Source organism: Neopsephotus bourkii, unplaced genomic scaffold (assembly GCF_033783945.1).
Source record: "Neopsephotus bourkii isolate Nb327-2 ecotype Australia unplaced genomic scaffold, CSIRO-AGI_Nbou_v1 NB_234, whole genome shotgun sequence".
Lineage (NCBI taxonomy): Eukaryota > Metazoa > Chordata > Aves > Psittaciformes > Psittacidae > Neopsephotus > Neopsephotus bourkii.
Window position 1 is genome coordinate 5,174,002 of NW_026900744.1, and position 26,749 is coordinate 5,200,750.

Consider the following 26,749-nt stretch of genomic DNA (forward strand, 5'->3'; position numbering starts at 1 on the left):
TACAATTACTGAAATAAAGCTGAAGTACACGCAGTATTCCAGATAAGGAGATCCCAACATACACCTTAAGACAAAAAGCAGCATAACATCGGAAATGCCTTGTAAGAGTTTGAGGGCCACAGATTTGCTGGGAAGGAGATGAACATGGGTTTGGCTTGTTCTGTTCCAAACTTATGTAGCCTAGAGTCATTGCCAGCATGTACAAGCCACAGCTCACAGAACAAATGGAGCAGAAAGGACCTTATTCACAGACTACACTAACCTACCCCAGTGACATCTGATATGATTTCATTTTTTTGGCTGCCAATACAAGCGACATTTATTAGCCTATGCTGATATAAAACAAGCAATAAATGTCAAAGTCAATTAATATTTCCATATTTTGAAGAAAGTAATTTAAAAGTAATTATATTAGGTTACAGTTGCTTAAGCTATGCCATACAATAGGCAACAATTATATTCATCCTTATTCCGAACACGGTTTTATCACACTAATATCCAAGAGCATTTTCGAAAGAGAAACTTTCGGCTACAAAAGCATCTGTTGTGCTAAAACAATTTGATTTAAAAGGAGAATTGCTATTAGCAAAATGAGACATTTATAGATTTGACCAAAGACAGGTTAAAAAAAAGCTGAACCACTTTCCATCCAGAGAATTACTTGTTTGCATTCACAGACAAAGTGCTGCTAACTTCAAAGCCCTTCTTGTAATGATACATAGCTCATGTCCAAAGAGAAACAATACAAAACCATCAATGCAATTATTCATTTAAGAAAGAAGAGATTCATTAAAAGGACAGCAATGACTATCTCAGTGTATCTTCTGCATAGAAAGTGGAAGACTTAAACTCTTTATCCGCTATATCATTAAAAGCCTGCAATAGAACACTTCACCCGGATGCCCACAGCAGAATACGTGTCCAGAAAGTGGAAGAGTGAACCTTATTAGCCTCAGACAATAATAAAAGTGATATGGAAGAACACTTAAGGACAGTGAGGCTGAATGTTAGAAAAAAAGACCATCAAAACCTGAAACAACTTAGTACATTTTATTGGATGTTGATCATTAGAGTAAAAAAAGAAACTCTGAAGTTTAATCATATAGAAGCATGTATGTAAACTGTCATGTATTATGTATTTATGTTATAGTATATGATAATTGAATCCAGCGAAATCAGCTTTCTAAGACAGAGTAAATAAGACTAGCAAATTCAAATTAACAGAGGCATAACCTACCTGTCTTTCTTCTAGGCTCTCAACCACAAAACTGTGAAATGGGATTTGTAGTAAACCTTCCAAATGGAGATAATGATTTAAAGCTCATAGTCAAGTTTAAGGAACTCCGTGCTGCATTATTTACACTGTAAATACAGTGTTTTCACAAGATATAAGGAAAATAAAAATGTGTATTTTAAAGCATACTGGGCTAGAGTAAACCTAGTCTAATAAATCATTTCTGTACCTCTTGAATTCCCTGTATTTTTAGGTGGCTTTTATTTTGTTTACCCATTTCTTTCAAATGTGATAGCCCAGCCAGAAGTTACACTACTCAACCTGCATGATAATTAAGAAAAACCTTCAACTAGCAGAAACATGAACATCCAGATAGCAAAATTTTAATCATGCACCAAAGCCAACCCCATTTCTTTGATTCTTGAAAGAGTATGTAAACTTTAAACAGTTTGTTCCTGTAACAATTAAAGCAACTAAAGTGTATCCACAGATGTGGAATTTCAAAGTATATCCAAGCAGTTGAACACAAACTACAGGGAATACCTGAACTGTCTTGGATGCTAATAGAAATGGTTGTATTTGCACACTACTCTGGTGGGCAGAAACTCTCTGCTGCCCATGTAGCTGCTGAATAAAGTAATCCAGATACCAGCACCTCACTGTCATGCTAAGCAGGTCTAATAATATCATACACTGTAGAGAATAACACAAAAACACCACAGACATTTTGCACAGCTGCACTTTGGGCTCTACAAATTACTCTGTATTTTTTAATAGTAGCTTATAGAAAATTTAAGAACCTGAATGTACACAAGTCCATGGGACCTGATGAAATCCATCTGCGGGTCCTGAAGGAGCTGGCGAATGAAGTTACTAAGCCACTGGCCATCATATCTGAAAAATCACGGCAGTCAGGTGAAGTTCCCAACAACTGGAAAAAGGGAAATATAACCCCCATTTTCAAGAAGGGGAAAATGGATGACCCAGGAACCTACAGCCCAGTCAGTCTCACCTCTGTGCCTGGCAAAATCTGGGAGCAGATTCTCCTGGAAGGCATGCTAAGGCACATGAAAATCAACAAGGTGCTGGGTGACAGCCAGCATGGCTTCACCAAGGGGAAATCCTGCCTGACCAATTTGGTGGCCTTTTATGATGGGGCTACAGAACTGATGGACAGCGGTAGAGCAGTTGATGTCATCTACCTGGACTTGTGCAAAGCATTTGACACTGTCCCACATGACATTCTTGTCTCTAAATTGGAGAGACATCAATTTGATGGATGGACCACTCGGTGGATAAAGAACTGGCTGGATGGCTGCACACAAAGAGTTGTGGTCAATGGCTCAATGTCCGGCTGGAGACCAGTAACGAGTGGTGTCCCTCAGGGATTGGTGTTGGGACCGGTCTTGTTCAACATCTTCATCGCTGACATGGACAGTGGGATTGAGTGCACCCTCAGCAAGTTTGCCGATGACACCAAGCTGTGTGGTTCGGTTGATACGCTGGAGGGAAGGAATGCCATCCAGAGGGACCTTGACACGCTTGTGAGGTGGGCTGATGCCAACCTCATGAAGTTTAACCATGCCAAGTGCAAGGCCCTACATCTGGGTTGGAGCAATCCCAGGCACAGCTACAGGCTGGGCAGAGAAGAGATTCAGAGCAGCCCTGCGGAGAAGGACTTGGGGGTGCTGGTCGAGCAGAAAATGAACATGAGCGGCTTCAGTGTGTGCTTGCAGCCCAGAAAGCCAACCGTATCCTGGGCTGCATCAAAAGGAGTGTGACCAGCAGGTCGAAGGAGGTGATCCTGCCCCTTTATTCTGCTCTTGTGAGACCTCACCTGGAGTACTGTGTACAGTTCTGGTGTCCTCAACATAAAAAGGACATGGAACTGCTGGAACAAGTCCAGAGGAGGACCAAGAGGATGATCAGGGGACTGGAGCACCTCCCGTATGAAGACAGGCTGAGAAAGTTGGGGCTGTTCAGCCTGGAGAAGAGAAGGCTGCGTCGAGACCTCATAGCAGCCTTCCAGTATCTGAAGGGGGCCTATACAAGGATGCTGGGGAGGGACTGACTCTTCATGGGACTGTAGTGATAGGACGAGGGGTAACAGGTTAAAACTTAAACAGAGGAAGTTTACATTGGATATAAGGAAGAAATTCTTTCCTGTTAGGGTGGTGAGGCACTGGAATGGGTTGCCCAGGGAAGTTGTGAATGCTCCATCCCTGGCAGTGTTCAGGGCCAGGCTGGACGAAGCCTTGGGTGAGATGGTTTAGTGTGAGGTGTCCCTGCCCATGGTAGGGGGGTTAGAACTGGATGATCTTAAGGTCCTTTCTAACCCAGACTATTCTATGATTCTATGATTCTAAAATTCAAGAACAACCAACCTTCAAAAGCCTATCTTGTCCTGATCCCAAACATGGTAAAATCCCGTATCTTCTCCATGAATACTAATGCCTTGGGTAAAGCAATTTAATAGAAAATAAAGGCAGAACAACTGCTAAATCGTATGGGAAATACTGCTACATATTTACAACTGACTTTAAATGTCTCTTGACATTTTAGAGAGCCTTTTCTAGGTGTTATCAAAATACTGCAACTCATAATGTACTTTTGTCACTTATCTGACTCGTGGCCAAATAAGAATATAGTCAAATAAGAATAAGAAATATTCTGAATGCCAAGAAACTTCACATTTATCCCTTGAAAATATGAGAGGACTACTGCCCCCAATCAATACCGATGGCTTTTTAGAAGTAGATTTTCACTTGACATGTTTTAATTAGGTTTCCTTTACAAAATCCACTACCTTTCAATGCATTAGAGAAACTGAAGAGGCAACCATAATCAGCAGAACTGACAGGAAAATAGAAAGTGCTCCAACCCATTTCAACTTCTAGGCTGATGACATAAGCCTGGAAGCAAAATACATGCTGCCTCACTGCAGGACATTTCTTCTCATTAAAGAGGTAAGTGGGTCTGTGCAAGCAGTGAAGACTATTAAAGATAAGCAGATTAAACACTAGTCTTGCAGCATGGTAGCAGCATGTTACGTTGCTAGGCTGGAGAAGTAGGTTTCCTTTTAAGATCTGGGATTTCCAGCATTAAGCAAGTACAAAATGAAGCGATATTAACACAAGTGAAACACCCCAAGCAGCTAATGGTGAGGAAAAAAGAAACAAAAGCCACTCTGTACACAGCAACCCCTGTAACTATCAGCAGAAGCAAAATCTGTTCGTCGCATCCTCCTGGCAACGAGCAAGTTTATCAAGCAGACACTTTTAAGCCAATGAAATGGGGGGGGGGGGGATATTACTGCTCATGGTTGGGAAGCCCTTTGTCCAGTATCTAGTGAGGCTTGGATGCACATACACACAAGAATTCATCCACGCAGTCTCGTGCTAACAAACCTTCCTTCCCTGAAGCAGCAGAGATAATCATTGGCATTTTTATCATTTCTCACAGACTGAAAATAAAAAGTTTAGCTCGGCTACACAAGCTTTCACAAAGTCCTTACTGACAAACTGAAAGCACTTACTTAAGCATAACTATAGTAAATTATCAGACCAATTTAACAATACCCCAAAGGCACAGCTAAATGCTGCCTTTTCTGCCTGAGCAAACCATTTAACCTTTTATCCTTGTCCATATTCCAAGGACTTTTTATTCTGACAAGGTTTCACATCTTTCCCTTGGTATTTTTTCTAATGTCTTCAAAGTGAATGCCAGAAGCATATGTTCCCTCCACCCAGTTTCATTTCTTATTCCATTGCAAAGTGGACCACAAACACCAATGTTAAATTAAAGCAGTGTGAAAGCCCACCTGCCACACAGCCACCAAAACTCAATGATGCTCCATATCTCTCTGAGCATGCATCTTCAGTCCTACAATGAGATGTAGTATACTCACACACACCATAATAATCCATTTTCCTATAAAATATGGCATCCAAGAACAAGATTATAATGGACTCGTACAAAACTTCACAATTTGTTTCCACAGACCGAATTTAGCCAAAACATGGTGTTTAGGACTCATCTAGTTAATGAACTCTAGTAACTATTCATCTGCAGTCGGTGTTCCAATCTTCATTCTCCTCACTCAAGTCCCTTCAGAGACTACACCTGAGCCAAAGACAGCTCACACTGTTCAGCCAATTTGGACACCCACCAACCAACCTGTGTATAACAGCAAGTTCATTTGGCCTTCACCACTGTGCTAACATTAACACGGATCCCTCTCCTTCTGTCAGCTGCTAATTTTCACAGAAGCTGAAGAATCCAGACTATCTTATCAACATCTTCTCCAGTCCAAATTTTAATTTCAGGTGTCAAAAACTTACTGTGAGAAAAGAAACCAAACCCGAGTAGAAAATCTTGGGTTTTTCAGAGTTAGCCTGAAAATACAACTTTTTAAACTAATATTTTTGAAAGTAAACCAGCATGCAGTATCCAGTATCCCAAGAGAAATCTACAATTTCAGTATATGCATAAATCATTATCTTCTTGTACCACCACCTCTTCTTGAGATGTCAATATAACTGGTGACTGCCTACATCATCACTGCTGGAAGCCCTCCAGCAGGCATCTGAGCTGCAGATTTGGTTGTGTTCCTGGTAAATCTGTAAGCAGCATAAAACAAGTCTTTTTAATGCAAAGAATCTAAACTAGAAAGAAAGTGTCATTATGTTCCATGGGGGATTTGTTTTCTCTTTTGGAGTTTTGAATTCCTCAAGTAACTATAATCATAGGTAACTACAGAAAAACACCTTAAATTACTCCAGACTTCAACTGTGAAACTTTACACCCAAGTTCTAATGTTATCTTCCAGATGTAATTTCTATAACTCAGAGAAATGTCTGCATTTCTTGAAGCATCATTTCAATACTACTGCTTTCTTTTTAAACACTTGAGCTATCAGATCAAACCTGTCAGCTTTGCTTTGATATAAACATAACACCATCATTCATTCCTCTGGGTCTTAAGAACAGACCAATGTCCTTACTCCACGTATACATGTGAACACTACAGGTATTTACAGAAAGCCAACATATACACCAGTGTTTCATTTAAGAGAAATATTACACAATTTGTACTACTACTCAAAGATTTTAGAAGAATACTGTTCAAAAAAAAAATCCAAGGTTAGAGGAAAAATGCTCCAACTTTTTAAACTCAAATTTTGAGGGTTTTTTCTCCTTTGTTTCTTTTAAACACATCACAGGTATCCCAAAAGGATACAAATCTCCAGTACAGGAGAGGAACCAACCCCTTAAAAACCAGAACATCCTCCTTTGTTTTCAGCATACTTCCCATTGTCTCCCACCAAGCCTCAAACACAAAGACAATTATATAGTCCAGACCAAACCCCAAACCAAGACAACCAACATCCCTGGGCAGACCGATTTTTGCCTGTGGAACCCTGAAGTGAGGATCTTGAGGGAGACTGCACGTGGGTGCAGAGTAACAGAAAGTTATCAGATAGTTTGCACAGCTCAGCACAGCACTACAAGACAAGTATGTCAAGAAAAACGCACCACACAACTCAAAGGTGTAAAGAAGAGAGGAATCTCCATCATTTCAAAAAGCCACTCAAAGTCCAATTTCTTCCAAAGGCTGTAAAAGCAAAGCTAGATTTCCCCTGGGAGTAGGTGCCAATATTTCCCATAGCAGGATACCTTGTAGCAGTTCCAAAAACTCAAATCCAATAGACTCGTAATATCTGAGGATTTTCACGTGTGTATGTACGCATGCATTTCCATGCTAAATTTAAAGTTAACCTTTCTCTTAAAGTTAATCTAGAATTTACGTATTAATCTTGCATATTTGAAAAGTTTTAAAAGCAGAACATAAAAAATATCTAACAGGGTCACACTTACAGTTTTCCCTCTCTGTAAATAGTTTATTTTCCCTTCTAGAACACTAATTCTACTTTTAACTTTTTACAGAAATACTGCAAAAAGCAACATTTTTACTGCCTGCTGTATTAGATCTTGGAACCAGTTCTGTATCCACCAAAAAATGGCTTTGGTAATTATGAAAGACAATGTTAAGGAACAAGAATAGAAGAGCATATAGATTTTCAGGGTCTTTAATTTAAGTCCAAAGACGTCGCAGAGAAGGTTTAAAGTGTATGGAAAACTGAACACTACATTAAGCCTTCTCTTGATAAATACGTTGAAGCTTAGAGTTTCTGTAACCACCGATTCCCTGATTCCCTCTCCTTATAAAACAAAAAAGTGCTCAGTCCTTTGAGTGAAATAAATAAGCTCAAAAACAAGCTCACCAAGCATTCTGAGATTATATTCTCCATGCCCTACTCCACACACATACAGCCCAGGAGGAAAATTTAAGATTTATCTTTATAATTAAGGAATCATTCCACTGAGGGGGTTATACTTTATATAGGATACAGAGATTTTAGCCAAACCTGCTGTGCAGTAGAAAACACTGGCCAAGATAAACACATTCAAGTACTGTGATGCAGTCTGTGTTTCACATCTGCACTGAAACCAGCACAAAAATGGTCCAACGAAGTAAATTAACTAGTTGAACTCAGCCTGATTTTCAGCAGAACACAAAACAGGGCTTGCGCTCTATAGAAGATGTGGATGCAGAAAACTGTGGTGATGATAAAGTACAACCACATCTGCATATTGCTCAAGTACCTCAAATGCAGAATTTAAGCTCTATGACAGATATCTTAAACTTGGAATATCACACTCTCCGTTACTTTTCTCACTTGCACTTACTCATAAGGATTTGGGGGATAGAAATGCCTTGCATGTAGGAGAAAAGTAAGAGCATACGTCCACAGCAGCTACTGCAATGTACAAAAAAAAATAAAAATCATAATTTCTGGTACAAGATGTTGTTCAGAATACAAGCTCATCTTCACAGGGACTCAACTGGTACCACCGCTTTTCATCTGTACAAAATTACCAGCAATGACAAACCATACATGTGTATAGGGAACAATAACAAACCTAGGTAGCCTCATCAAATCTGTGGCTAATGTCACGATGTATTTCACATCACAGCAAGTAACTACAAAAACACGGATCTCTGCCCAACACAGCAGAAGCAGCTCCACCACCACCACCTGCATTAGCACTTGTCCCTAGGCAGTAACTTGTGTCAATGGTCCAAGTTCATTACCTAAAATGAAAGCCTAGAAATTAAAAGAATATTCCATTATCAGAAGCACTTTCCCAGCCTTCTGTCAATAATACTGCACAGCAACATCAGCCTCTGACAGAGCTGTGTGTGTATGTAAGTTTCAGCCTTAACTATATATATATATTTATACAAACACTGAAAAGCAGATTTTCCCCTCCTAGACCTTCATTTCCACATATTTCACTATTACATGTTTGTAGACCAAATTTGTAACATCAAACAGGATGCAACAAACTGGACTGAACAAATGAGGAAGGTGACACAGACAGGCCACACGCCAATATATTGACTTTGCCTGTAGGAACAACTCCTGCTCCTTTAGGTTATCTATTTACACTGCTACATGGCTATTTACTGCAGGAATTGCAGCAGAGGAGAATTCCCAGAGGAGGAAGAAAGCATCACAGTAGTGATATCAAGTATATTGCAGGTAATGGAGTCAACAGGAAGCACAAGGAAAACATAGGCATGCATTTGTTAAAGAACAAGAGGTGGTGAAGGCAAATGGTTTACTTAAACAGGCAAAAAGAACATGTTTTGAAAAGAGTAAGCCACCAGCAAGAGATGAGCACAAGGAAGCCTGAGAGTCATGAAACCCAGGTCCTTGAACAGGTGACCACTGAATATAGGAAAGGAATAGACCAATCTTCAAAATAGGCAGAGGAAGCAAAGTAAAAGAAACTTCAGGAAGGTTAGAGCAAAAGGTGAAAGAAAGATTTCTGTGGATATGAACAAAGAGTGGGGAGATTGGAAAAGCACCTGAAAATTCAGATCGTTGCCTTATAGACTGTGCTCTCCATAGGGACAGGAGAAAGGAAAACAAACAAAAAAATACATTTCCCTTTGTTAGTCAGCAGAAGTAACACACGAAAGGAAAGAGGTGTGTTCATAAGGTGTGTTCATAGTCTGTATACTGAGAACTCAGTTAAAGGAAGCAACAGGGAGAAAGGCAGGAGAGAAGGAAGACTGAAACATCACCACAAAATAAAAAGGATTCTACCATATGAGATGTCAAATGAGCAGGATATGAAAACAAAGGACAAAACCCCTAAAAGATGTAAGTCTTAGCAAAGCAACGTCAGTACAAACCTAAATCAACTATGTTAAAAACAGCCAAAAAATATCAGAGGTTATCAAAGTAAAGAAGAAATACTGTGGGGGAAGGGGAAAAATAAATAAAACAAATAAAGCTGAGAGAATCAATTTACTCATCTGAATCAATCTTTAGGAGTCAATTAGTAAATATTAAATTAAATAGAACTAATAGGTTGTGAAAACTGTTCTTCTACAGCAAGATATAAAGGAAACAATATTTTCACAGGGCAAATGATTAAGAACCAGAAGAGGTGCCAAGAAAGGCTGAAAACCTCCATGTCTAGAAATACCCAAAACCAGCCCGGACAAGACCGTCAGTAACCTGATCTAACTTTGGAATTAGTGCTGCTTTGAGTGGAGAGATTGGATTAGAAGACCTAATTTAAGCTGTGATGTTCATTTTAAAAAGTCATCAGCATCCAGTTTGAACTAGGAAAGTAGGGTGGTTTTTTCCCCATCAGTTGCTTCCAAACTATTATCACCAGCTCCCAGAAAAAAATAAGGAAGTAAAACATATTGCCTTGGCAGTGCCAACATGAACTAACAGCTTTTTAATTTTTCCTGATTGTTATCTGTAAAACAGTCACTTTCCTCAGACACAGCATCTTCTAAAATAAATCCACTGCAAGAACAGAAAAAAAGCCCAGCATTAAATTCCTTTTCGACTTGCACATCTGCCTTACTTCCTGATGTCCTTTTCGCATGTTTGCTTAGTTCCTGAAGCATTTTCTATGTAGGCATTACTTACACCTATACATATGCATGTGTATTTATACATACCTACCCAAATGCATACAGACGCACCACCACATATAGACAGTAAATACTCAAGACTACTGAAATTATCAAAGCCTACCACACTACACAGTTAAACCAGGGAAATGCATTCTCACTCCCAGCATGTCTTCCGCTGACACTAGGAGACATTTGGGCTCCTTCAACCTCCCTTCCTTTTCCAACACTGCCCTGAAGCATCACTACGAAAACCACTCCCCTTCACATCAAAGAGATACAACATCCCAGAGAAATTCTGGGCTCAGGAAAGCTCTAAACAATCTGCATATAGGGCATGAAAAATTCTGATTATCTGTGGTCAGAAACAGACTTCTTGGTTATGAAGTTCCAACTAATATATAGTAAAATATATTAAAAATAAGTATCAGTTTATCCAAAAGCAATCTTACTTATATACTGTGTACCTATATACTCAGCTATACAAAAATTAAATAGGTTAATTTTATGATGAGCAAATACACTATCCTAACACAGTCACCACTGTATACGCAGCACAATGTGTCAAGCTATTTGTTATATTAATAAGCTGGCACAAAGAAAAAAAAAATCAAAATTTACACAAAATATAAAAAGGTGAGACATAGAACATATTCAGAGTATGCAACAATTGCTCAGCAATTGCCTTAAAGCATCAGTAAGGTATGAATGGTAGTATGCTAAAATGGTACATTTGTTTTCCTCAAAGGAAGTTAAATTAACCATGCCTGTCCTATTGTTTAATAGGCGAGGTTCATGGTCTATAAACAATTACTTATGCTAGCAAGTATGTAATAGGCTATATCCCATTACAATGCAAAAGAAAAAAAGGAATATGATGCTTTCAAGCAAAAAATCTATTTCATGCCCAGCTCACACAAGATTCTGGAGCTCGCTCACTTCCAGCTGGTTTACTCCATAAGAATGAGTTCAGTCATCATACATGACTGACACTAACACAGATTACAACTGTTGTCATACTGCTGCAATTGAATAAAGCTTCCACAGCACCACTACAAAAATAAAACCTCACTAGTATGCTAAAGTTCAAAACAAATTGCAGAAGTATGTATTTCAACTTAATAGTTGGTGAAAATAAAATGTAATTTGCATTGCAACACTGCATTCTGTGCATTTGAAGTAATAAAGAAGCATAGCTCTAAAATAACTGAGAATATTCACTCTGCTTTGATATTTGATTTCTAAATAATGCTCAACTAAAATGGCCACTCTAAAACAAGTCTGAAAAGTCACCTAACAGATTTTTAGGAGTCTCTGGTAAAGGGAAGTTTCAAAAATAAGGTAAGCCTCCTAGCTCAGACTTCACTTCTTTCCATAAGAATATTCACAAGACTACTGGATATGCACCAAAAAAATAGCAAACTGTGGTTTACTACTTTATACAAAATCATTTCTTTAATTAATAAGACACCGGTGAAAACAGAAAAGCTCAGATTCTAGCACCACTGCTACGTACTCGGTCAACCTGATTTACTTCGAAAGACTGGAAGCAATTCTATGTGACCGTCGACATTGCAAACAGGAAGGGGGGAAAAAAAAGGGGATCCTGAAGTTGCACTTACCTGCAGCCCTCTTCTTCGAAGAATACTTGAATCATCCATATGTCGACTCTGCTGATCACAGATCCCTGCTAAAGCTCGCTCGCTTCTGCCTTTGCTCTCGAACTGTTAAAGAAGTCCATTATTTTCAAACTTTTCTCTCCCTCCCACCCCCCCTCCATCCACTTGCTAAAAATAGGACGTGGTCTTTCACTTGCCTGTCATGAAGAGCTGCAGCCACGGTCTCTGACTATCTGTACGCAATATTGCCTGCCTCCTTTGTGGCAGATTTAGCAGGTCACATTGGGAAAAATCTGTTCGACTTTCCTAAATCTTTCCAAGGTTGGATGTCTCACTCCCCTCATACACACAACAGTCTAGAAAAATATAATAACCCATGACTCCATGTAAGGCCGAAGAGTGGCATTTAATTCAGATCCCACACAAGCATATTTTTTGCTTTATTTCAATTTACTTGAGCTGTTATAAGGGATCAGTAAACTACAACAGCTGCCTTCATTTACTGTTTATAATAAGCTCACAAAATCCAGGTCACATTTCCTTTAAAAAACACATGGTCACACTGAACTAAAAAAATCAATTCTGTGGACACACAGGATACAGCACTAAAATACAGAAAAACCTCCCTAGGGAAAAGACGGTTTATTTTCCCAAATTTTTAAAGATTCCTTTACTCCTTTGTATGCCCAAGCGACTGTCAGATCCTTCAGCTACTGTCACACATTCTTTGTTTCTGCTATCTCTGAGGTATGCTGGTCCCCTTCCCATATGCAGCAGACACGGCACATTCTTCAGCTCGGTGCTGAGATCTTGCGACTCTTACATGCTGAAGGGTCTGGAGCACATGTTGCAAGTTCTGAACATTTAAGAATTCATCCATCTATTCATCACTGACAGAGCTGTCTTAAGCCCTACCCTCACCATCAGCCATAGGAAAAAGGCAAAGAAAGAAAGCAAAAGCACAGTTCAGCTGAGGCTTTTCCAGGCTGTCCTGCAGTTTCTGTTTTCCAGCTACCCTCAAACAGACCACCCCAGCGAGGTCAGAAAAGGCTTTGCCCCTTTATGCACGTTATCCCAATCCCATTTTAAAATATGAGCATATAGCCTGTGCTGAAACATAAACAGTGCTAATGCTTCTAGCTATACCAAACACCATTTCACCAAAAACAAAAATCTAGGTGTGTTCATCCCAGTATTACTTAAACTACCGAGCATGTCAAGGAGCCTTTGTCCTACATATGCCCTTTCTATATCAGAACGGAAAGAAGGAAATATCACAAATATAATGCACAAGCTACTGCCGCAATGACCTTCAGCTTTTTAGCAGAAAGCTAAAGCAACAGATTTCATCTCCTGATAAAAGCATAGGAAGAGCCTGTAACTTCGGAATATATATACTGTATTGAAAAAGAACCTAACCTCAGCTTCTGAAAGATTTCACAATCTTTCACAATAAAAGAAATCAAACTTCATCGAGAGCTGTGTTTATAAGGGGATTTCAGCCAGACATCCTGAAGTGTGCAAATGCAACAACAACGAGAGCCCAGACCATAGGCTGCCTACCACAGCTTGATGAAGTGTTCCTGTTCCCACAGTTATGACAGCTGCAAACCAAAGAAAGTCTCAATGCAAGCACACAGGTTGATGGTGCTTAAAGGAATAGATATTTACATGGAAATCTTTAGCTGATCTTCATGCTAAGTGACCGAGTCACATGAGCTAAACACATCACTGTAAAGTCAGCTGAAAGCAGATACAACTCAATCCCATTCACCAGGCTTTTTCTGATCCTCTGCGGAGCGAGTGTGGTCTTTTATTGTGAGTAGCTAATAAATCCTCATCTTGCCGATACCTCCTTCCATCTGCCGTTTTAAACAACTGAATGCTGAATTAGGTCTGCAGAGTCTTTGTGAGCTCCCCAAGAGGGCAAGCAGCCGCACAGAGGCTGAGCAGGCAGCTCATTTGCATGGAGTATACTGTACCATATAAAAAGCAGTGCGCTAGTAAAAACAACTCAATGAACCACTCGGTTTTAAAGGAACAGCATCTTCTTTTGCAAACAGAACTGGATAACGTTCAGCTGTGCACAAAACTCTGCATGAGAACGTAGTATATCACAAGGGAGACAGCAACATTAAAATACAGGTAAAGCTCTCTTTAAAAGCAGACTGAGACATAAAATGATCATATTCCTCCACTGTGATACTATTTATGATGGATTTCAGTATTGCTTCCTGTATTTTACCACCAAATAAACTTCCACAGACAAATATACCAAAGACTGTAACTTTGCTTATCAGACATTAGAGGCAAACAAATGCTATTTTTTACTTACCAAAAAAAAACCCATAGAAACAACACACTGGCATGCACACTCACATATATTACATGCATTCTGCAGTTTATTTTAGTCTATAAGAGATTTTAGGAATGTTTACATTAGACCATGCACTAGCTGGATCATCGATCACCCTCTTCTGACTAAGGCCACCAGCATTAAACAATATACGCTGTGGGAGGAATCAAGGAATCTTAGCAATTATGCAATACCATTCGCATTTTCCTCCTAAAACAGCCACTAAACGAAAATGTTTAAGCCTGACAACAATAGTATACACCCCACTTATTTCCATAACATAAGTGAAAACATTCTCATTAGCACATATACAGCTAATCCTTCCTGGATTATTTACCTTATTACTCAGACACTGCCAATTCTCAAAATGTCTTCACAAGTGACTTATAATTGATTGAGGCTGGCACGAGACTCAAAATACCATGAGAATCATCTGTTCTCTTCCAAATTTCAAGCTTTCTTGGGGAGAATGCTTTCAAATTGGCTGCCTGCCACACTTCCCCAGTTTCTGGGGTAAAGAAGCCAATCAGGGCTGCTGCAAAAAGGCAGGCATGGTTTTTCCTCTAGTTCCCTCTCCCTTTCCCTTCCTCTGAGCAAACAATCCTTATTTAAATGTCAGATAAAAAAACACCACCAAAAAGATCCTGAAAGTGGTGAGCACCTTTCCTCCCCTCCCATTTAACTGTTAACACTCACCCACTCTCCCTTTTTCTTCCTTCTACAGAAATCTACCACAGAAAAGCAATGATGAAAGAGGGTGGAAGAGAACACCTAGCACCAAACTGAATGAAGCTAAGGAGAAATGGGATTTAAAAGCAACAATCTGACATGGAAATTTTTTTCTTACAAAATATTACCTTTAGAAATTTATCTGTCATTTCAAGAGATTACGCCATCTGTAGACATTCGTTTTAATATCCTAAAAGGTCTGCAGGTTAAGTCTCCAGTGAAAGATGAGAATGTATTTGTATAAGACATTTCACTAAGATATATTACTGAAAGATATTAAGGAAACTGAATTACAGGAAATAGGATTTTGCCCATTTATATAAAAAGCTAATCAGAGAACAAATTTCTCCATTTTCAAATGCAGGCAGCATTTTAAAAGGGCCTAATAAAATATCTGTTTAGCAGAAGAAAAAAATCAAAATAAGCAGGTCATATAATATTTGAATCTTTTAAGAATCAGAGCATCTACCTTAGCACTCAACTTCACTAAAAAAAAGTAAAATAAAGAGGAAGGGGGATAAAAAGGGGAAGATCAAAGTTTGCTCACCAATAACTTCAGTAAGCTCAAACTCAATTTTTGTTCCTCCATCACAATAACAAAACTGGAAAAATCCTGGGTTTTTCCTCTGCAGCAATATGAAACGAGAAACGGTAGTGTGGTATTGGGATCATTTGGACATAATCCAAGCCATTCCTGTTTGTCTGCAGCTCTCTCTCTGAAAAAGCTATTCAATCTTGATTTGAAGACGTCAAGAAATGGAAACAGACATGAACTTCCAGTAGATATGTTCCTGCAATGGTTAGTCTGGTAAGAAGGGAAGGATAGCTCGCCAGCTTGCCAATACTGGGATGGATTAAATGAGGCTAAGAGCAATTTCCAAAGAAACAAAAGGAAGTACTGCTGTATACAATAGTCACGTTGGGCTATTTCTTGCTGTAAAAGGCTGGGGGTGGGAGGAGGGTGGGGAAATCATGAACACAGCTAAAAGCCTTTGGACAAATTCATTGAAGAATCTGCCAAGAACTCTTATAAGAGGAAAATACACTGAAGACGATCCAGAGTCAGAAACAGCTGCAAGTGTTCTGGGAAGAGACCCTGCCTTAGACACCTGCTATCAGCTGCTAGCAGAGATAAGCTAATGGGCTCATCCAGTATAATCATTCTAGTTTTATTTAGGTAGAAAGTACAAAGGTAACGCTCACTGAAGACAACGGTGTCTTCCATTCTAAAGGGCATCAGCCCTACGAAGGAACTAGGGGTAACAATGAAACTGTAAACTGAAAAATAATTCTCAACATAGTGTTACAGCTGTAACAGTTCATGCAAGCCCTGAACAGACCAAAAGAACTCAAGTTATAAATGAGTGGTACTGTCTTTGTTTATGGTATTGATGAAATCATTACAGAATATCACATCTGCTACCTGTATTTCAAGATGAATACTGATAAACTGCAAAGAGCCAAAGAGATGTTTTCAGGGTAGAAAAATATGAGAGTTAGAAGACGTTAGTAACTCAACCTCCTCTAATTAACACAGGAAAGACCACAAGTACGACAATTCTTTCCTGTGAGGGTGGTGAGGCACTGGAATGGGTTGCCCAGGGACGTTGTGAATGCTCCATCCCTGGCAGTGTTCAAGGCCAGGTTGGACAGAGCCTTGGGTGATATGGTTTAGTGCGAGGTGTCCCTGCCTATGGCAGGGGGGTTGGAACTTGATGATCTTAAGGTCCTTTCCAACCCAAACCATTCTGTGATTCTATGATTCTATAATATACCTGGAATTATACTCCTTACACACTAGACAGCAATCAACCCCACCTCTCCAGGAGGGGCTTGTTCTTACATACAGGTCACCATTTCATTTCTATTGATAACAAGAAATTACACCCATGTTGATTCAGACCTCATCCCACTGCCTGCTACCAAAATCTATTACTCCTCTGTCAGAAGAAAAATCTGAGAGGCTAGAACAGTTGCAATGACTGCCTGAAAATGACCAGACTTTTCCATCTGTTAACTCCAGCACAATCGAAGCAACAATTCTTTCAGTTATTCTGCAGCCCACAGGTTTTCAAATAGCATCAGCGGAAGATGACCAAAGGCGTACTGATTTCACAGCAGGAAAGCAATGACCACAGGAGCTCGCTATGGAGTAGTGTGACTGTTTCTATGTACAGTACATTTGATGAAAACATAACTGGGAAATTGTGAATAACCCTATTACTCATATCTTTTAATCACCAAAGCAACTGCAAAGGGGGATAAGAAGAAAGCAGTCCATCTACTGTATTAGCGTGCACATACGCATAGGCACAAAGACATACCTGTGTAGAATCACAGAGCTCATCTTTGAGCTGTGTTTAGTTTGCTTGCACTATCTATGCTAAACATAAAATACTTCCTACATACCTTAAATTGATACTGAAATGAGGCATTATTTCAGGAATCACTCAACATTGATAGAAAATGTTTCATTCAGTTTATTAAGAATTACGTAAAATATGAAGAAGAAAGCCAATCATTTTGCTATGACTTCCTAGTCTGCTCAGATTTTTTGGCACTGCACCCTGCCATCTTTTGTGATCTAAACCATTGCATCAGAATGGAAACCTACCATTACCAAAAAAGCAAAACCAGTAAAGGCTATTTTAGCAATCAAACCATTAAATTGTGGATAAAAATAATAGTGTACTCTCTAGCATAGGTTAAGTGAATCCAATATCCACACACATCTCTCACATGCAAACTCGTAACACTAGAGGTTTAAGTCCACTTACATTGACAAGTTGGAAAAGGTACTAAGCCAGTTGTGATATTTAGTACTGACAACAGAAACAGCAGAAAGCTGATCCACAGAGCTGCGACCCCAGCATGGGAGACATGGTGCAAACGATGATCCAGTGATGAGTACTCCCACCCAAAAATCAAGTTGAAAAACCCAACAGTTTCTTAACTGTCTGCAACCAGATGCAATGGTTTTTCTTGCATGTTTTTATTATCAAGGAACTTTTCTGACCAGCTGATCTAAAACACTGAGATTCAAAATTATGTTTTTCATTATTCAGTGTATTTCTTAACTGCATTAAGTCACAACTAAAGGCAACAGAACGTCAAGCCGTGGTAAACCTTAAGGATATAAAATTTCCTTACATAACATGTTGTCTGCTGGGAAAAAAGATCACTTTTCAAAAGATCATCAGCTGACAGTTTCAGTGGAATTTTTTTTAAGCCTTTGGTAACATTTGTCTCTGCAACCCAAATGAGCCAAATGTTTCGCTGTCAATCTGAAACTTAAGTGGTTGGAGGGGTTTTATTTATTTGGATCAAGCTATGTTTATCTGGAGATTTAAAAACGTGTCCCTTTGAGATAAACTAACAGACTACTGAAACAAGGAAGGTTGATGAGGTAACCTGGCAGTCAAGCTAAGGAAAGTCGCCTGACAGCTTGTCTGAATTTCTTCTGGATTTCTTGGCTATTTACAAGATTCCATTTGATAACAGAATCTTGATTCCTTTGGAGTGAAGTCCTACATTAACAACGAACCCCAATGGGAGTTCATTCCGGATCACAACAAGCTCTGCTCATGAGGCTTGGTCCCAGGGAGAAGAAATGCTGAAAAGAAGTCTAAAATCCTCAAGGCTTATGCAATCATCAAGCTTCTGCAGTGCATTTTCTGTTTCCAGTTTGCTAGGTTTAGGCTCCTGGGCAAGGCTGCCCCATCCCCCACATTCAATGCATTATGATAGGCAGCAGAACCACTAATCTTCCATACAAATGTAAATTTGCTGTCGACAAGGGTGGAGGAAAGAGTTCATTCATCTACAGACCGACTGCTTTCATACTGTACCAGAGAAGGTATACTCAGAAGAGACACCGGCTTCCAGGCAGAAACAAGTTCCTTGGCTCAGGCCACTCCAAAAGCTAACATCTTTGGAAAGGAATCCTCAAATTAAACTTTAGTATTTACAGAAGATGCTGAATTCACTATACAAACGTTGTTCTGGAGCTAAACTGGCATTAGAACAGAATGGAAACTAGCTTCTCTGATGCTACATTTCAAATGCCATTTTTAAAAGAAACACTCTTTTCAACAGGCAGTCACTTTCAATATATGCTGCGAATTTAAACTGGAAGAAACTTCATGTCTGTTTAGTAAACATTTAGATGACATTACCAAAATTAGGATTCTCTATTTTAAAACAACCCTCACACTTTACACATTAGGACTTAAGCATCACCAGTGAATGCCTCTAAGCAGAATGGCAACAGAAGCAAAGCTCAAGTCCCAGTACCAAACCTTGTGTATTTCTCTAATGAAAGGTAGTGGTATATACTGAAAAGTTGATAGAAGCAACAAAACCTATACCTTCAAGAATTCCACAGAAGTCATCATGATCCCAGTTAGCCCAGAAGCTATTTTGCCATGGAAACTGTTTCAATAAAAGCTACAACTCACAGACGGATCTCACCTCATCCAAGCACGCACTGAGAAATACCCCAAAATTCTACTGTACATAGGATCTCCTTCACCATCCTCTTCCACACTCCTGGCTAGCAGTGCTCTTCCTGCAGCCTCACCACAGCAGCAGTGGTTCCCATACACATACGTGCCTTTTCTCCAAACTCTTCCCAAACTTTTCTGCTTCCAATTCTTACTTCATCAATGAAGCCAGATTTAACCTTGAAGTACAAGGTGGACAATTTTTACATAGAGACAGAACTCCCTTTACAGAGTTCCAGAGGTTTTCTTGAAAACTGCGGAGGTATGAGACTATGCCAGGCTGTATTTCACTGTATTTTCCCTCTCAGTTCTATTTATAGGGTATTTGTCATTTTAGACACTCAATTCTTCAGAACAAACACTTGATGCTTTGCAAAATGAGGACCTTCTTCTATTGCACTAGAATAACATTTAGAAGTAATGAATTAGAAAGTCAGACATACTCATTGGGTAAAAACTATGACAGTTAACAACTGATTTTTCTTTCATTATTATGCTACAGCACTGAATATATTTTTCCCACCTTAACCCCCGTGCAATTCATTTCAATATACCTTGAATTTCACCATGGTTTCCAGTTGACATTGAAGTGCTTGGACAAGTCTCCAAAAATATTTTGCCTGCTTAAGACCAACATTCAAACACTGCCTTCAAAATTAACACTTGCAGATGATAAGACAAAATATTTGGAGCTAGAGAGTTTTACTCTACTCAACTTGTCTATATGAGACTAAGCTTACATTGATATCTAAGGAGACATCTCACAGCAGCGTGTTTTGCCAATGGATTCTGACAGATTTCATTCTTCCTTTTCTGGTCTCAGACAAAATTTTGCTATTCATTTCTCGCAACTTAAAATGCTAGACATTTCAAAGCAGGATGTTTTTAATAGATATCCCTTTTCCCAACATTCAGCCATCAAACCAGAAAAAAAAAAAAGAGCAAGAATAAATTCATTCAGGCTTTCAAAGACTTACAGCGCAGTGACAAACTTTCTGTTTTATTCTTCCTCTCCTCCGGGATCTGTGTCAGACTTCCCATTTTTATGAGTTCACCTCTTTGGTTTTTTGCCTTTTTTTTTTAATAGGAAAGTTATTTTTCCTCCAAAACCCACAGGTGCATTGTAATAATTTGGCAATCTCTCAAACTTTCTTGGTTTTGTTTAACAGAACCTATTACATTTAGTCTGGGTAGAAGAAACAAAAGACTGTAAGAGATGTCGACTTAAAGCCTCAAATACTATTTCTCAGTGGAAAAGTGTGACATTCATTATTTTAAAAGGCACCTTTAGACAACCTTTTTCCATAAGATTAGCAGGTAAAAAATAATGCTCGTATTTTAAATATAAATGCAAAATATATATATTTTATCTTGATAGTTATAGACACATTTTATTCCAAATTCAATTCACAGTTCCTATGCATGAAGCTACAACACTGCCAAGTCCAGCCACAAACATTTCATAAAAACAAATGTGCTTCATTGCAGCAGCAATATATTTGCAATATATGTTCTTTAAACAGTTCATGCATCCTACTGAATTACTAATGTAATATTGAGCTTAGCAGTTGAAATCTTTGGGGTTTTGCTTTAAAAAAGGAATAAATCCAAGCTTACCAGAAAAAAAACTGAAATATGATTTTCATGCATCATTTGAATTGTCACCTGGGCTTTCGTCTCAAGAACCAACTGAGAATATCAATGTGTTAATTGAAACAAGCACTATGTGAGCCACACGACATCTTTAGCACATGTGTCCTTCCAAGGGCTGACAAGAGCTTTCTTGGATTTTTCAGCACTAGAGTCTAATTGTTTCCATTTTCAAGCTGAAAATCTGAACAAAAATCTCACATATTTATATAAATATGTATTTTCCCACCACTATCAGACAACAGTATATCTGTTTTGAGTTCTCAAAAAATAAAATGGGAGTATGGCAACACTGGCATGAAAGTGTTGAAACCCCCATCTTTAAAAGCTGCATTTCTCTTCACAATTCAAAAGGCCCAGAAACATAAATTCAATCAGAAACCTAGCTCCATGATGGAACATTCTTATTGATAAAGGAGAATGAGCTAGTGGATGTAACAAGGCAAAGCTCAATACTCAAAGCTATCATAATTTAAAATTAGACATAATTATCCTTAACAAAACCAAGCACTGTGGAAAGGGGCTTTGGAACAGCTGCTCCTCTTCAATTTAAATGCTCATTTGTTTTACATTGACCTAGAAATCAGTATCCTCCTAACCAAAAGCCAATTAGATAATAGTCTCTCTTTCAAGCTTGTAGAATACTAATTTTTTTAATGTCTTTAGGAGTGAAAAGCAAAGAAATGAACTGCAGATGATGCCACAAGTATGCTCTGTTCCAATACACAGAACCAAAACGTGAGGGTTCCCTCCTCTCTTGCAGAAAGGTCAGATTTACAGTGCAGAGAAGGCACCCATCACCTCCTTGTGCTGCCCTTTCAGAGCAGTCTCAGCCTGGGACAAGCACAGCACGCTGCAAAGGCAGCGCGTCAAACGATCTTGAGTTTGCTGGGATAGCATCCCACCATTCCTTACACAGTAAAAGTGATACACCAAACTAACTGACAACAAGGAACCATGACAAGAAGCATTTCAAAAGCTCTCCCTCCAGTCTTGCCCAGAGTTAGGTCACTAACATCAATGGGTTTGGAAGCCGAAGGACGTCAGATTCTTTGAGTACTGCAAAATAAACAAGCTGCCCCACAAGCAACAGAATTAAAGATACCCAGTTTCCTACAGACTCAAGTTTGTCTTGCTGTCATCTTGCTCCCTCCACAGTCCTCACAGACATAACCCTGGCTCTCATGTGTTACCTCCACCCAACCGGGGACAGCATCTGCCCCAGCTAATGGAGAGCTGTCATACTTGAGTGTCACCAGAGCTGCCAAGCCACAATGAACAGTGAACTGTCTCTCTTGGAGAGAATGTGAGGGGGTGCCTCCTACTGGGCTCCAATTCCTATGAAATGGCAGTAACAATTATTTTTGACATTTCTTCTTTTCGAGCTGGGATGAAATTGGCCATTGGCTTGGAAGTTACCAGGAAAGAAGAAACAATTGCAGGAACTTTGATTCCCTACAACTGCTCAACGTTTCTGGCAATCATGGTCATTTACACCATTACTTTCAATTCTGGTTAACATCAATGCCAAAAATACATATTAATCTACAAGCCTATTCCAGCTCTAAAAAGACAAAATGATGATGAATGCCAGTTTGATTACACTCAAATACAAAGCCGTAAGATTTCTTGGTCTTCTGAGTCTTGGCAGCATCCCTAGAGAAGATTCATTCCATGAAAGAAATACAGCCTTTTCTAAACGCATCAACAAAAGACGCTTCTCAGAAGACTGGTATCCTACTGAGTCTGACAGGACCCAGAGAGAAACTCATTAATGCAGGAAACAACATGAGAAAATAGAGAATTCAATTCTACCAAAACATTAGATCTTCATAGAAGAAATAAATACTAGCAACCACCAGCAGCAATTCACAGTTCATGCTGAAAAATAAACTGCTGATGCATAAGGTGGATGTTTCAATATTGAAAGGAGACTTCTGAAACTGGAAAGCTGTGGCATAAACAAGCTTATATTGACAGAATGATCTCATAGCCCAACACAAATCTGTTCAGTCAAGGTGGAATTCAAGGGAAGGAGAAGCTCTTTCCAGAATAGGTAAAGAAGGTGAAGCAACTCCTGTCTCCTAAGGTTTCCTTTTGAAGTCACCGAAGTAGAAAGCAACTGAATGAGAACTGTGAGCTGCAATGGACAAAACACAAACACAACAGCAGCACAATTCTAAATGTACCTCAAAGTTACCAGACATCAGTGTTATCAGTTTACTGTAGCCCTTTTGTCCTGTGCTCCTTGACTTCCCCACACTAGCAGCCCCCTTTCCTTCTCAGTACCGCCTTCAAAGCTTCTTTTGCAACAGGAAGCAGAGGAAAAGTCAAAAAAAGCCCAGGCAAACAAGAGTCAAGGAGTGAGCAGATTATCCAGGAAGTTTATTATCCAGGAGCAGCTAGGATGGTATCAATCCTAGGCAAAATAATTATTTTAATCCTGTGTCAGCTTTCCCACAGAGAAAGTGAAGTAACATCGGTTGCTGAGATTTTCATGAAAAAATAAGGTTGCAAGTAAATCACTGCAATTTCTGAGCAGTGCTTTTGGGTGGAGGAGGTGAGGATCAGGGTGTCCAAATTACTGCCTCTGCTGAAAAAGTAAACATGAAGGCATCGGACTTCACATGGTTCAGAGCTCTTAACTTGGCTGCAAAATGTATTTTTAGAAAATATATCTCTAAGAAACAGCAAAATCTTCTGGGTTATGAACCTGCCAATCAACTGAATTTTTAAAAGTAGCTGTCAGAAGAATTGCCACTGAATTTGACCATTCCATGTCAATAGGAAAGTGATGCATATAACATTAGGTATGAGGAAGAAGTTCTTTACTACAGAGGTGATGAGGCGCTGGCACAGGGTGCTCAGAGAATCTGTGGCTGCTCCACCCCTGGCAGTGTTCAAGGCCAGGTTGGATGGGGCTTGGAGCAACTTGGTCTAGCGGAAGGTGTTCCTGCCCATGGCAGGGAGGTGGAACTGGATGGGCTTTAAGGCCCTTTCCAATCCAAACCTTCCGTGATTTTAACTGATGACCTGGAAGCAAATATAAAACCACTGATGACAAACATACTGTAACAGCACTGTCAGGGTTATATGAATGATTTGGTAAGGCTGCTCTATTCAAATACTGTGTTAACACAACCGAATGGTAAATCACACCCACAGGAATTAGGATTCAGGCAACTATAGCATGGAGGGAACATCTGCAAATCTGTAACTCCACAGATCTCTTTTGGATCCCTTTTTTAAAATATTGGTGCCACATTTGCCCATTTCCAATCCTCAACTACTCAAACTATTTTAAGCAATTTGCTGCACAGCACAAACAGTCGGTCACATGCTTCATCTTTGAATAATTTTAAAGCTGTGACATTACCTCCTTTTACTCACTGAATTAACAACCTCTTTTATTCTGTTTTTAACCACTCAGCTTTCCTTAAAACCATTCTTTATTCTTATTCAGGAGTAGGAGGGGGGAACACTCCATTTGTCTGCTTTGCAGAAGACATCCTTAAGTCAGTTCCATTGAGACACGAAAGATTCAGGTCTCTTAGCTGATGTTCCTCGCTTTTCGACAAGCTTCCTCTTTGTAAATCACTTCATCTTTTTGAAATTGAAAGCAACTTTAGTGGGGTTTTAATTATTTTTAGCTCAGCATACATATATCCTAGTTTCAGCCTTTAGGGTGGCTTTTTGATGTACATTTTAAACCAGAACTGAGAACTGCTAAGGATAAAAGCAATATTACTTGCCCTCCCATGGGCTTTTTGCTAGAGCTTGGGTCTATGAAACAGTCACTGAACACGGAAAGCCTACTCTCATCATGTCCCAGATGTGGACACATGCCACACTAAGTCTTCCACTAACATTTCATTCTGCAGTGCACCATCTTCCTCACCACACGGCAGTCACCATCACCAACCCCTGTCATACAGTGGGTAATATGGACCCCACATTACTACTGCTTAATTAGATCCAACTTTCAACACTTTGGTGGCCTGTGCTGCTCACTGACGGATTGTCTGTTTCAAATGGGAGTGGGGAGAGGGTCTTCAACCGTGCAGCACTGCCCAGCCACAACTCCAACCTCTTTAAACCTTTCCCATACATTTTAAGAACACAATACTGGGACGCAGAACCACATTCAATGAGACAGCCTTCAGCATAGCCATGTCAGAGCTTGAGCATTTTATGGGATTAAAGTGATTATCTGTAAAACATTTAGTAGAAAATGTAGTAATTATACTTGTGGGCAGTGGACACTATTATACACTTTCCACTACTGAACTGAGGGATTCAACACAGGACAAAAGCTTGTAACAGAAAGCATAAGCTCAATTATGAAGCTTAGGTATAATGCAGTTAAGTCAACTTTATCCATTTTACCTAACACTAAATGGAGTTTAACCAATCTTTCACTGCTTGCTCCAGAATGTGAAATCGTGATGACCTGTTTCTGAGCCCCAAACTCCTAGAGAAGTTTCCTGATGGGCAAGTTAAAATGCAGCTAAGAATTACTAATGGTTGTCCATGACTATCCTCAAATGGAGATATTTCATACAAGGCAGGCAAAATTTGATGATAAAAGTCTTGTTAATAATAGGACAAAAGAAAAATCAAATAGCAGATGGGAGGGATGTACCACTGAGGTACTTCATTAAAGAAGTAGGTACCACAATACCTTTCTCTCGGAATTATTGCAATTTATAGCAAGCCAGGGGGAAGAGCATCAGTTTACCTTTTGCTTATGGAAAAATAGAGGAATCCAGCAATGAGAATGGTAAGAGATACCTCTCACATCACTGCAGAGGCAAGTTTAATGGCTAAAAACCCATAGGTTTTAATCCATTCTTGACAGTTTCTCAGGGAAGCTGATACCACAGACAATAATCCATAAGGAACAAGGTCCCTCAAGGTTTTCAACACCACTCATTTATACAAAGATTTGCTGCAATTATCTCTTTAAATTTAATCTATATACAATTGATTTTAAAATAATTTTTAGCATATATATATAGGCATTCCATTGAACTTATTAGAGCACTCTCTTGGAATTAAGTTGGTACATAAATCAGCTGGTTGGTTTGGAGATATTACCAGATATTCATGCATGTTCATATCAGCTATAGAAGGAATGATTTTCTTCCCTATGTCTGGTATAATTCAAATATTTCTCAGCCAGCAACATTTTAAACACAGTATTCAAATCATGTCAAGAAAATAAACATGTCAGCAGGCACATAATCCTATAGAAAATAAACAGATGCCATTGTCAAATATACCACTTTACACAGCTGCCTATTTAATCAGGATTGATGCTGATGCCTGAGCAATATAATGTGACACTGTTGACATGGCACTTCTCCTCTCAATTCAGATAGTTACGCATGCATGCAGTATTAAAAATTGTTCCTCTCTTCTTTCAAAATCCTCATCAGTTCCTCTTGCCAAACTTCTGAGTACTTCATTAGCCTGTTTCGCTCTAATAAGATTTCTTTGATAAGAAAAACATGTGTTTAAGTTCGTAACACCCTACATTTTCCTTTATTTTGAAAGAAATTATCTGATAGATTTATTTTAAGGCAAAACTTACCTAAAACTTCCCTAAAAATAGTTATCAATAGATTAAATAATACCCACAAACTTAATTTTACAT

At 39.1% G+C, this 26,749-nt stretch overlaps 1 protein-coding gene across 15 annotated transcripts in view; it reads right to left on the bottom strand.

Annotated features, from left to right (window-relative positions):
* The window catches only part of MAST2 (microtubule associated serine/threonine kinase 2), a 201,268-nt gene that overhangs the window by 133,541 nt on the left and 40,978 nt on the right, over positions 1-26,749 (bottom strand). The window contains exon 1 of one of the 15 annotated variants that reach the window (XM_061344965.1): positions 11,860-15,726. The exons of 12 other annotated variants lie outside the window; for them this stretch is intronic. In XM_061344965.1, coding sequence (XP_061200949.1) covers positions 11,860-11,898 — 39 coding nt within the window. In that variant the 5' untranslated portion in view covers positions 11,899-15,726. Of the gene's footprint in view, positions 1-11,859; positions 15,727-26,749 lie in introns of those variants that run through there. 2 more of the 15 variants (XM_061344968.1, XM_061344967.1) reach the window with 2 other exon arrangements.